At 46.1% G+C, this 13,362-nt stretch overlaps 1 protein-coding gene across 1 annotated transcript in view; it reads right to left on the bottom strand.

Moving 5' to 3' along the window:
- Positions 1-13,362, bottom strand: part of LOC119967677 (pecanex-like protein 2) — a 332,932-nt gene that overhangs the window by 202,547 nt on the left and 117,023 nt on the right. The window contains exon 14 of the mRNA XM_038800498.1: positions 702-873. Within this exon, the coding sequence (XP_038656426.1) occupies positions 702-873 (172 nt within the window). The remainder of the gene's footprint in view (positions 1-701; positions 874-13,362) is intronic.

The raw sequence follows: 13,362 nt of genomic DNA, 5'->3' as shown, positions 1-13,362 counted from the left end.
TATTATCTAAGATGAATATAGTTCCACCTTAGAGAGTATTTCCCCAATTCTTTCTGTACTGAGCTGTTTAATAATCTCAAAGGCAATAAGCAATTAGAATCAGAGCATATATTCATTAAACTGATCTTCTGGCTCAATAGTAGCACTCTTGAACCCATAATCATCTGATTTACAGGTAAGTCCCACTCCAGGAACTTGAGCCCAAATAAAGACTGAAGTTCCAGAACTGTAGAGGGTGCTGCATTATGGGAGGTACCATCTTTCGAATCAGGTGCAGATAAAAGATTTCACAGAAGAGTAGAGGAGCTCTGTCTGATGTTTAGTTAACAAATGTCTCTCAACTAAACAGATTATCTGGTCATTATAACATTAATGTTGTGGGAGCTTGCTGTGCCCAAATTGGCTTCTGCAGTTCCTACACTATAATAGTGACTGTGCTTTGAAACAGCACGTCATTAGCTGTTCCGTATTTTTGGATGTATTGAAGGAGGGAAAGATGCTACATAAATGCGAGGCAGTCTTTTTTTCTTCAGTTCTTCCTTTTATTCTTTCTTCCATCCATTCAATTTAGAGCAATCAGTTTATAGACATTTAGTGAATGAAGCTGTGAGCAAAGAGAGCAGAGCGTTCTATGATTAGCACAGCAAGCACTTTAACCAGCAATTTAATAGTTAAATTGTCAATTATACACATTGACTCACCAATAATAAAATCTCTGGCAGTAGCAAAGTTTTCTGGAGAGATTAATCTGATTCCATAGAGAGTAGAAGTTGGAAGTCGAGTGCATTTACTCCCGAGATCCAAAACCCACACCAGGCTACAGCAGATGGAAAAATAAATAGACCTGCTATATGCAACAATTCTATTGTGTCCCTGGGAGAAACATTGGGGAAAAAAACAAGACTGTTACAAAAGTATGCATGAACCTGGGTTTTAATAGCAGAGGAATAGAGTACAAAAACAAGGCAATTATGCTAAACCCATATAAAGCACTTGTTACAGGAACATTGTGTTCAGTTCTGGGCATTCCACATTAGGAAGGATGTCAAGGCCTTGGAGAGAGTGTATAGGAGATTTATTACAATGGTACCAATGATGGGTGAGCCTGGAGAAGCTGGAAATGTTTTCCTTAGAGCAGAGGAGGTTAAGTGGCAACTTAAAAATATGTCTTCAAAATTTTTCCCCTGAGAAGAGGGAGTTCAAACTAATCCCAATTTCCAGCATAGAAATGGTGCACCACCCCTAATCACAGTTGAGGACCACAGTTGGCAGCAGCAGCTCTCCGTGTCACCAGGGTATTGGGACCTGTGTATTGTACCCACTACCTCAGTGTGAGATCAGTGAGGACCAGAGATCAAACTGAGGCTCCCCTGGTTGGCATCATTCAGCATTCAATCACTGATATAGTGGAGCAGCTCTGCAACTCGAAACAGAAACATTGAGAAACACCACTCAGCATTAGGTTGTCAGACATGGACAGGAGGCCATTCAACCTCTCAAGTCTCTTACACTTGAACAGGAAGCTATTCAGCTCCTCAGACCTGTTGCACACGAACAAGGGGAAGCCACAAGCAATAGGAAGAGGCCATTCAGTTCCTCAAGCTGAACAGGAATAGGCTATTCAGCACTTTGAGCTTGTTAAACAGGAGCAGGCCATTCACCCTCTCAAACTAATTACACACACCAGGAAGAGGCCATTCATCCCCTTGAGCCTGTTACACATTAATTGGAGGAGGCCCCTGAATCTGTTCTGAGATTAAATTAGTTCACACCTGATATGTATCTTAACTCCATCTACCCACTTTGGTTCGATAACCCTTAGTCCCTTTGCCAAAGAAAAATTCATTGATCGGCTTTGAAATTTTCAGCTGGATTTAACATCCTGTCTCAACAACTTGGATTTATACAAAGTCTTTCACAAACACAGGACACCCAAACTCTTTGGAGCCAGTGCAGTACTTTTGAAATGTACTCATCGCTCTAGTGTAAGAAATACGGTAGCCACTTTGTGCACAGCGAGATCCCCCAAAAAAGCAATTATCTGCTTTTTTTTGTAAGTGCTGTTAGTTGAGGGATAAACACTGGACCCCGGGGCAGACATCCATTCGCTTCTAGAAAATAGTGCTGAGAGATATTTTTACATCCACCTGAGAGAGAGCAGATGGGTTTCAGCTTAATGTTTCATCTGAAAAACACCACCCAGAAGTGCAGCACTCCCTCAGTACTGCACAGGTTGAGTCAGCCTTGATTTTGTGCCCAAATCCCTGGAGTGGAACTTGAACCCACACATGACATTCTGATTCAGAAGCAACAGTGTTCCTTACTGATCCATGGATGACACCTCGGAGGCAGATTATCTACCAAGTAAGTTCTGAGCCCATGGTGTTAAGGGTAAGATCCTGGCATGGATAGAGGATTGGCTGACTGGCAGAAGGCAGAGAGTGGGGATAAAGGGGTCTTTTTCAGGATGGCAGCCAGTGACTACTGGTGTGCCTCAGGGGTCGTTGCTGGGACCACAACTTTGCACAATATACATTAGTGATCTGGAAGAAGGAACTGAAGGCACTGTTGCTAAGTTTGCAGATAATAGAAAGATTTGTAGAGGGACAGGTAGTATTGAGGAAGCACGGGGACTGCAGAAGGACTTGGACAAGCTAGGAGAGTGGGCAAAGAAGTGGCAGATGGAATACAATGTGGAAAAGTGTAGGGGTTATGGACTTTGGAAGGAGGAATGGAGGCATAGACTATTTTGTAAATGGGAAAATGCTTTGGAAATTAGAAGCACAAAAGGACTTGGGAGTCCTTTTTCACAATTCTCTTAAGGTTAACATGCAAGTTCAGTCGGCAGTTAGGAAAGCAAATGCAATGTTAGCATTCATGTCGAGAGGGCTAGAATACAAGACCAGGGATGTACTTCTGAGGCTATATAATGCGCTGGTCAGACCCCATTTGGAGCATTGTGAGCAGTTTTGGGCCCTGTATCTAAGGAAGGATGTGCTGGAAAGGGTCCAGAGAAGATTCACAAGTATAATCCATGGAATGAACAGCTTGTCGTATGAGGAATGGTTGAGGATTCTGGGTTTGGACTCATTAGAGTTTAGAAGGATGAGGGAGGAATCTTATTGAAACTTACAGGATACTGCGAGGCCTGGATAGGGTGGATGTGGAGAGGATGTTTCCACTTGTAGGAAAAACTAGAAGCAGAGGAAACAATCTCAGACTAAAGGGATGATCCTTTAAAACAGAGATGAGGAGGAATTTCTTCAGCCAGAGGGTGGTGAATCTGGAACTCTTTGCTGCAGAAGGCTGTGGAGGCCAAATAACTGTCTTTAAGACAGAGATAAATAGGTTCTTGATTAATAAGGGGATCAGGGGTTATGGGGATGAGAAAAATATCAGCCATGATTAAATGGCGGAGCAGACTCGATGGGCCGAGTGGCCTAATTCTGCTCCTATGTCTTATGGTCTTATAAATAAAGAGCAATAAGCTGCAGTAATTTTTGCCTTGTATCCAGCATCTGCTGAATGTCAGAATTTGCGGAAATGTAAAGTTTCACTAAATTGAGTTGTTTAAAATTGGGCTCTTTTAAAGGCTCTGACAGTAATAATGCCTGTTTCAAGAAAAATACTTCACATTTGATCTAATCATTCTCAACTAAGCCCCCTTGGGAAGTTTAGAATCTCACAAACTCTCTGATCTTAGCCAGATTAAAGTGGCTCACAGCAATGTATCTGTCCAGTGCTATATTACAATGTTGTAAATACTGATGTTGCGACAATTCTTATTCTATTCTCTATCTCTCTGAATAAACATGTATTGCCCAGTGTGACAATCAATGCAAAAGGTCAGAATTCATAAGAATAGGAATCGGTTGAACTATTTCTTGCTGCTGGTCTTATTCTATCTTCTGTACTCAGTAGTAAACTGAGCTGCTCTTAACAGGTCTCTGCACAGCATTCTGTACTGTGACATTAAAATAGACTTAAACATCTAAACCTCTGCTACCCGTATCCTGGCTCGCATCCAACTATCATCCTTCATCTTGCTGGCCTACTGTAGAAATTCAGGGAACACAAAGATAAAGGTTAAACCAAAGTTATTCTAACTCTGTGGTATACACTAGTGTCCCAGCCCAGGACTAACATGAACTCCCAGTCCGGGTCTGGGACGTTCTTTAAAATGCTCGATAATAAGTCCCAGCTGAACGGGACTCTTAAAAATAATCTTTTATTGTCACAAGTAGGCTTACATTAACACTGCAATGAAGTTACTGCAAAAAGCCCCTAGTCGCCGTATTTTGGCACCTGTTCGGGTACACAGAGGGGGAATTCAGAATTCTCAGCTGGTACAGGAATTGAACCCACGCTGCTGGCCTTGTTCTGCATCACAAACCAGCTGTCCAGCCCACTAAGCTAAAGCAGCCCTTTTACCATGGCAACATCTACTCACGAGCCCCCCAGGGAGATTAATGAGTGATTCCTCATGATTCTCGTGAGGATTATTACATCCCTTCCCCCTTGCCTTAGTCCAGATCCTCCCCCTCGCTCCAAAAACCATGAGGCCTTCTGTATCACTTTGCAAATGGCCTTAAGTCCATTGACAGCGGAGTCAGATCTAAGGGTGTAAAGTGGACAGGGGAAACCATCGTTTCTCGCTGAGCATCTAGGGTTCGACCCCAAAGTTGGTTTCTAGCTGCAGGCCTGTCTTACAGCGAGGGTGACACATGGAAAGTCCGACTGAACCTCCTATTCTACCACTGGGCAGCAAATGCGAGAAGATGGGACTTCGGTAAAGAAACCAGAAGCAGACTGGGTCTGAATAGAGGAGGCCTCCTGCATGCGGACATCTCTCCGAGCACTGGTCACCTGATTATTCCTGGCCCCCTAAACACACATTCCAGGAGCCCGGTGTCGTGGCCACACTAAGGACATGGAACCAGGTTGGGCGCCATTTCGAGCTTGGCAAGCTGTCCTTTAAGGCTCCCATCTGCAACAACCATAGGTTCATAATCTGCGAGGACAGATGCCACATTTGGGACGTGGAGGGAGGACAGAGGGACACAGAGTGAAGGACATATATGTGGACGATAGGCTGGCGACCCTGAGGGAACTCTGAGAGGCTCCAGCTCCTGAAAGGGAATGTGCTCGGGTACCTGCAGCTGTGTGTCTTTCTCTGTGAGGAGACAAAAAAGTTTCCCCCAGAGACCTGGACGCACATTTCTGGACACAATGATAGGGCTGGACTGGTTCGGGAATAACAAATGTGGTGACATCTATAGATAACTCATAGAACAGGTCAGGATCCCACTGGACAAGACCAGATGGAAATGGAACGAGGAGCTGGGCATGGAGATAGGAGGTCTCTGAATTGAGGCGCTGCACAGATCAACTCCACCTCCTCCTGCGCCGGGCTAAGCCTGATGCAGCTCAAGGTGGTGCACAGAGTGTACTTTACTAAGACAAGCTAGAGTGGGTTCTTCACAGAGGTGGAGGATACGTGTGAGCGGTGTCGGGGCTGCCCAGCTAACTACACTCACATGTTCTGGCTCTGTCCCAGACTCAGGGAGATCTGGACGGCCTTTTCTCGAGGCTATGTTCAGCGTGGTGAGGGTCGAGATGGAGCCATGCCTATCGGTGGTTGTCTTCAGGGTGTCAGAGAATCCAGAGCTCTGGACAGGGAAGGGGGCGGATGCCCTGGCCTTCATCTCACTGATCAGCAGGTGGAGAGGAGGTGGGGGGGATAGGAAGGGGGAGTAGAAAGGGGCGGTACAGGGAACACCACCTCGATAAAAGAGAGCTAACGTATAGCAAAGAGGGAACGAAGAGGAAGACCATTCACAGGAGGGAGAGGACATAGGGGACATTGATCCACATATGCCAAACCGGGAAGGTTGACCATCCTAACCTCCCTTGAGAACTCAATGGGGAAATAGGACTTCCCTCCCACCCCCCACCCGCCCAGCTAAACAAATGTAATTATCAACGATGTAAAGATGCAACAATTGTAAATATGTATGTAAAGTTGTGTATAATTCTTATTACTACACGTTAAAAATCCCAAAAAGAACACTTCTAAAAATAATAATAAGCCTTAAGTGTCACAAGTAGGCTTACTTAACACTGCAACAAAGTTACTGTGAAAATCCTCCAGTCGCCACACTACGGCGCCTGTTCGGGTACATGGAGGGAGAATTCAGAATGTTCAATTCACCTAGCAGCACGCCTTTTGGGACTTGTGGGAGGAAACCAGAGCACCCAAGTGACCCAAGCTGGGAATCGAACCCGGGTCCCTGGCGCTGTGAAGCAACAGTGCTACCCACTGCGTTACTGTGCCGCCCAAAAAATGTGTATGATATGGGGTGACACGGTGCCAGTGGTTAGCTCTGCTGCCTCACAGCTCCAGGGACTCAGTTTCAATTTCGGTCTCGGGTGACTGTGTAGAGTTTTCACTTTCTCCCAGTGTCCGTGTGGGTTTCCTGCGGGTGCTTCGGTTTCCTCCCACAGTCCAAAGATGTGCAGGTTAGGTGGATTGGCCATGCTAAATTGTCCTGTAGTGTCAAAAAGGTTAGAAGGGATTACTGGGATAGGGTGGAAGCCTGAGCTTAAGAAGGGTACTCTTTCCAGGGGGCAGTGAAGACTTGATTGGCAGAATGGCCTTTTTCTGCACTGTAAATTCTATAATTCTATCTATGATACATACTAATGTAAATATTGCAGGGAAATGATAGTACTGTGTTGGTGTTTCTATTTTGGTTAATATTGTTTCTATACTATTCTGCAAAGTTTCGATAATAAGTGCAAAAATTCCAATAAAAATATTTTCAAAAACAATGATTGGCCACTGGCCAGGGCGAGGGACAGGATGATGTCATCTTCCACGCTGAATTCTTGACGTTTGGATAGGAAGGGATTCAGGTCATCTGTGGTTTATCCTTGAATTCTTAGGATCACATGGCATAATTTCATCAGCGTTGGGTCTTTCTGGTGTCTGGATCTGGTGGCGGAGATAGGCAGGGTGTCCATAAAATTATAAAGTCATGATGACTTTGCCCATTCTCGGTGGGGTGGGGGAGCTTGTGAGTTACGGTAGGCAACTCAGGGTGTCAGCATTGGCCATGTATGTTCTGGGTAGTGCTCGAAGGAGTATTCGTATGCCACCAACAACAGTAACCATCGCTGAATCCGAGCCGAGGCGATGGGTGGGAGGCCTTGTCCTTCTTAAAAGGACCCAACAGGAGTTTATGGTCCATGATTGTCGTGAAGTGTCGGCCGTAGATATATGGATGGAATTTCTTCAATCCGAGGCTAGACCCTCTTTCTCAAATTGTGCACAGCATCACTCTGTATCTGCCAGGGTTCATGATGCATAGGCAATAGGTCGCTTGGTGCCATCATCCCAACAATGGGAGAGGGCTGAGGCGGTGCATGTTTGTACCAACAGTGCTGTGGGATGATAGTCCACCAAGACATTGGATGACAATGGCTGTTGCTTCACTTTTGTGAATGCTTTGTCCTGTGGCACCTGCCATGACCACTTCTGTTTTTCTTTAGCAATGCGTGTCGGGGTGGCAGTAAGGTGGCTGGGTTGGAGATACATTTCTCAGAATAATTGATGAGGCCTAGGAACGACTTCAATTCCGTCCTGTTTCGCGGGGTCAGCACCCCTCTTATAGTTCTCAACAGGGTGCAGCCGTCTTTGTCGACGTGGTAACCGAGGTTTGTCATACGCCCACCTGAAACACACACTTTTCCCAATCGAGGCGGATGCCTGCATCTGAGAATCGTTGCAAGCCTTCCTCCAAGTTTTTCAGGTGTTCTTTGTCGGTGGCTCCTGTGATTAACACATCGTCTAGGTACACTGCCACCCTAGGCAGCATTTGAAGGATATTTTCCATTACGCGCTGGAAAATGGCACACGCTGATGAGACTCCAAAAGGCAGGCGGGTGTATTCATACCCATTATGGTATGATAGTGACAAACTTCCTGGATGCCATAGCAAGCTTCAGTTAGAGTTTCACATGGCTCATGTCCAGCTTGATAAATGTGTGGCCTCCAGCCAGCTTTGCGTAGAGATGTTCGATATACAGCATCGAGTACCAGTCAAGGCAGGAGACTCTGTTGACAGTCAATTTATAGTTTCAGTAAAGGTTTGTCGGGTTTTAGTAGTGGAACCACCGGCGCAATCCAATCTTCCAACTTCCCAGACGATTATGCCGAGGCACTCCAGTTGCCCAGGTTTAGCCTCTACTTTGGCGAGCAAGGCATAGGGGAACGGTCGTGCCCTGAAATATTTAGGCAGGGTCTCTGGGTCCACCTGGATCTTTGCCCATACTTCTTTGATCTCGTCAAGGCCTCCTTGAACACCTTGTGGTATTTCTGCCAACTGTATATAGGCCCCGGTTGGCATCCTGAAGATCTTCTGCCAGTCCAACTGGATTTTCTTGCAGCCAGTCTCTGGTTCCTGGTCCTTGCATGACTACCAGGGGAAGTTAGACCATCTGTTGCCCATGGGCGACTGGGGTCACAGTGGTTCCTACAATTCGTAGAGGCTCTACCATGTTGTTATGGATGTGTTACTGGCAGCTGGAAATGGGACTTTAGCTGATAAAAAGCTTGTTGTCCAAGGATTTTAACGACATTGTGGCCATGGGCCTTAAGATCTGGGATAAAGCCAATAATATATTTATTTAGCATTTTGTAGATTTAGCAACCGGAATTAGCCAATCAACGATTGTACGAAGTCAAGAAAAGAGCGTAATTCTGGATCAAATCGTGGAGAAATGGATAGGGACAGGAATGGGCCCACCGGCAAAATTCCTTACGGACAATGGGGGAGAATGTGCTATTGATAAGTTTGGGGATAATGTGTGAAAATGTGACTATCACAGTTATGAATACGGCTGCGGAAAGCCCATTTAGTAATGGTGTGTGTGGAAGAAACCACACGGTACTAGATGACATGCTCCAGACAATTTTGGCGGATAGACCAAACTGCAAGTTAAATTCAGCTTTAGCATGGGCGGTACATGCAAAGAATTCATTGCAGATGGTTGGGGGCTATAGTCCCTATCAATTAGTGTTTGGCAGAAACCCTAAAATTCTCTCCATTTTGGATGACCAGCCTCCAGCTTGGGAAGGGACTACAATCAGCTCTGTTTTTGCTGAGCATTTAAATGCATTACATAGCAGTAGAAAAGCTTTTTTGGAAGCACAAGTCTCGGAAAGAATTCGCAGAGCTTTAAGACATAATGTACGGCCATCAGATACCGTTTTTCAGCAAGGAGACATGGTATACTATAAGAGAGACAATTCTAATGAATGGAAAGACCCAGGGAAGATCATAGGCATAGATGGCAAAACAATTATTTTGCAACGTGGTAATCAAACTGTTAGGGTACATTCATCAAGGATAATGGGTACAGATTACAAATTTTCAATGTTTTTCTTTGGAGCAGAGGAGGATGAGAGGTGACTTAATAGAGGTTTATAAGATGATGAGGGGGATAGATAGAGTGGACATTCAGAGACTATTTCCTCGGGTGGATGTAGCTGTTACAAGGGGGCATAACTATAAGATTCAGGGTGGGAGATATAGGAGGGATGTCCGAGGTAGGTTCTTTACTCAGAGAGTGGTTAGGGTGTGGAATGGACTGCCTGCTGTGATAGTGGAGTCAGACACTTTAGGAACTTTCAAGCAGTTATTGGATAGGCACATGGAGCACACCAGAATGACAGGGAGTGGGGTAGCTTGATCTTGGTTTCAGACAAGGCTTGGCACAACATCGAGGGCTGAAGGGCCTGTTCTGTGCTGTACTGTTCTATGTTCTATGTACGTGGCCAACGTGGCTCTGGTGCCCGCTGGCACGGAGGCATCATGTCGGCTTGGAGACCCCTAAAGGTCTGTTCCCCCACAATGAAGAAGGCAACTCCCGTGTCCTCTTCCAAGGGGTGATTGCTGACCCGATAGTTCATCCTGGTCAGGCTGGTGGATTTGCAGGGTCCAGGCCTGAGGTGGCTTTGGCTTCCAGCTGGGCGGTACACACGCTGATGATTCTGGCAGCTTTGCATTGGGCGTATCCTCAGGCTGCAGGTACAGCACTCTCGTGCCTGCTCCCTGAAGCCCTCTGGAGAAGCTTCTCTAAAAGTCCTGGAGTTTTGCGATCATAGGCTCATGTGCTTGTGTGCATGGCGGAACAATAACCAGGCAGTGGGTGGGAATTGGAGGTCTTGTCTACAGGGAATCTACTGTTCAATATGGGGATGTCTAACACTGAGCAGGCTGCAGTCCATTGAAGCTTGGAGTTTTTCGGCATTTTCCAGGGACTGCGCCAGTTCTATGCCTGTTTTAAGATCAAGGGCTGGATCTTCAAGCAGTTTTTTCTGTGTGGCGACGCTGTTTATCCCACATACAAGCCGGTCCCGTAGCATCTCAGGCAGGGATAGCCCATATTCGCAATGCTGGGTCAGTTTCTTGAGCCTTGTCAAGAACTCCATTAAAGGCTCACCACAGAGTCTTCTGGCTGTGTTGAACCTGTAGCGTGAGAGAATAACTGATGGTCTTGGGTCGTAGTGGTTGGTCACCAAGTCCACCAGCTCTGTAAGGGTTTTTGAGTCTGGGACCTCTGGGTAAGTCAGGCTCTTAATGATGTTGAATGTCTAGGTTCCACATTACCTTTTGTTGGTCGTCAGCCTCTATGCCATTCGCACAAAAGAAATATCGCATCCTTTCGGCATACTGGGACCAATCCTCCACAATCATAGGGTCCGTGTTTCCCATGTAACGGCAATTTCCAGATTCCTTTCGCACACTTCTTACCGGAGGCGTTTTTTTAAAAAGCGGGGTTGTCCAGAATTCTGTTCTTGTTCCTCGTCTCCAGGGCAGTAATCCAGGAGACACAGATATAAAGGTTAAACTAAATGTATTTTAACTCAAAAGTAAGGCTACGCCCCGTGGCATACAACACCAGTGTCCCAACCCGGGAATAACAGGAACTCCCAGTCCGGGTCTGGGATGGTATTTACAAGGCTCGATAATCAGTCCCAGCTGGATGGGCCCCAGCCTGTTACCATGGGAACTCATACTCAACGAGCCCCACAGGGAGATCAATGAGTGATTCTTCATGATCCTTGTGAGGATTGCCACACCTACTTTGACTCCAAATATGGCAAAGCCTCAATATTCAAATTCTCATCACTGTTTTCCTTCCATGAACTTCCCCCTTCCTATCTCTGTTACCTTCTAAGATACCTGCGATTTTCCAGTTCTCTCGAGCATTCCTGATTTCAATCGCTCCAACACTGAAGGAAATGCCTTCATTTGCATAGATCCTAACTCTGGAATTCCTTTTGTAAACGTATCTGTCTCTCAACCTCTCTCTCCTCCTTTAAGATGCTCTTTAAAACTTTGGTTGCCTATCCTAATATCCGTTTATGTGGCCTGGTTGCAAAATTTGCTAACACTCCTGTGAGGGGTCTTGGGACTATTTAATATGTTGCTATGTTAACAGCAGAATATAAATGCAAGGTGCTGTTGATTAGAAGCCAGTGGTTTCTTTTTGGGTTCGTTGTCCTCTGTCAACTGTTACACATGAGGGCCGGGATTCTCCCCTACCCGGCGGGGCGGGGGGTCCCGGCGTACCGGAGTGGCGAGAACCACTCTGGCGTCGGGCCTCCCAAAAGGTGCGGAGAATAGGGGCTAGGCCCGCGCCGGAGTGGTTGGCGCCTCGCCGACCGACGCGAACGGCCTTTGGCGCCCTGCCGATCGGCGCGAACGGCTGGCCAAAAGGCCTTCGCTGGCCAGCATGAGTCCGCGCATGCGCCGGAGCGTCAGCGGCTGCTGATGTCACCCCGGCGCATGTGCGGTGGAGGGGGTGTTAAAGAACCCCATTGGTTATACAACCGTCCCTGTTAAACACTGCCATGAAACACACTCTCTTTTACACAGCCATTCTAATACTCCCATTTTGCTGGTTATATGCACCTGCCTGTTGTACACCAGCCCGTTACACACCCCCATTTTATACCTCCTTATTATACATTTCTGCCCCTTACACACACTCCCATTCTACATTCCCATTTACGCTTGCCTGTCATATACCCCATTTTGTTAACCCCCCATTTTATACCAGCCCATTATATATCACCTGCCCATTGTAAATCTCTGTCTGGGCAGCACGGTGTGGCAGTAGGTTAGCCCTGTTGCCTCACGACGCCGAGGTCCCAGGTTCGATCCCGGCTCTGGGTCACTGTCCGTGTGGAGTTTGCACCTTCTCCCTGTGTTTGCGTGGGTTTCGTCCCCACAACCCAAAGATGTGCAGGCTAGGTAGATTGGCCACGCTAAACTGCCCCTTAACTGGAAAAAATGAATTGGGTACTCTAAATTTATATTTAAAAAAATAAAATAAAAAAGTAAATCTGTCTGTTTTTCCTCTTTATTGTAAGTGAAAATGCACCCCCAAAATGGAGTATTTTAGAAATAATTAATAATACAATGACTTAATAACAAGCCACTGAACACGTGCACAAATTTATCTTCTGTCCATCATCAGAACACCTGCTACCTCCTTGTTAGTTTTGCATTGCTACCCGGGATGGTCACAATGCAAAGTGCAGGGTTAGTTACGGAGTCCAAATCAGATTACATAGGACACCAGGAGAAGAGGGAAAATCGAAGTTATGATGAACAAAGCAAGTGTTTCTTGGCGATTGTTTATGACAGTGAACACTGTCAGGGGACAGCCATCATTGGCTGGGCCAGCATTTATTCCCCATCCCGGAGGGCATTTAAGAGTCAACACATTGCTGTGGGTCTGGCATCACATTTAGGCCAGGCCAGGTAAGGATGACAGATTTCCTTCCCGAAAGGACATGAGTGAACGAGATGTGTTTTAGAACAATCAACAATGGTTTCATGGTCATCTTTACACTTTTAATTTCAGATTTTTTTCATTGAATTCAAATTTCACCATCTGCCATGGTGGGATTCGATCCCAGGTCCCCAGAGAATGACTCTGGGTCTCTAGATTACTAGTCCAGCGACAATGCCACTATGCCACTGTCTCCCCTATGTAGGCATTGTGAGATGCAAAAGTGAATTCCATGAATCCGGTGAGTTGTGGATTGACAGCAGATTAAATGACCTTGAAATTTTCCAACCTATTGTGAAATATGCGGGTTTAGCACCGTGGGCTAAATAGCTGGCTTATAATGCAGAACAATGCCAGCAGTGCGGGTTCAATTCCCGTACCAGCCTCCCTGAACAGGCGCCGGAATGTGGCGACTCGGGGCTTTTCACAGTAACTTCATTGAAGCCATTGTGACAATAAGCGATTATTATTAAAATCCACCTGGTTCATTATAGT

This window comes from Scyliorhinus canicula, chromosome 6 (genome assembly GCF_902713615.1).
Source record: "Scyliorhinus canicula chromosome 6, sScyCan1.1, whole genome shotgun sequence".
Taxonomy (NCBI): Eukaryota; Metazoa; Chordata; class Chondrichthyes; order Carcharhiniformes; family Scyliorhinidae; genus Scyliorhinus; species Scyliorhinus canicula.
This window is presented reverse-complemented; position numbering and strand designations above follow the sequence as displayed.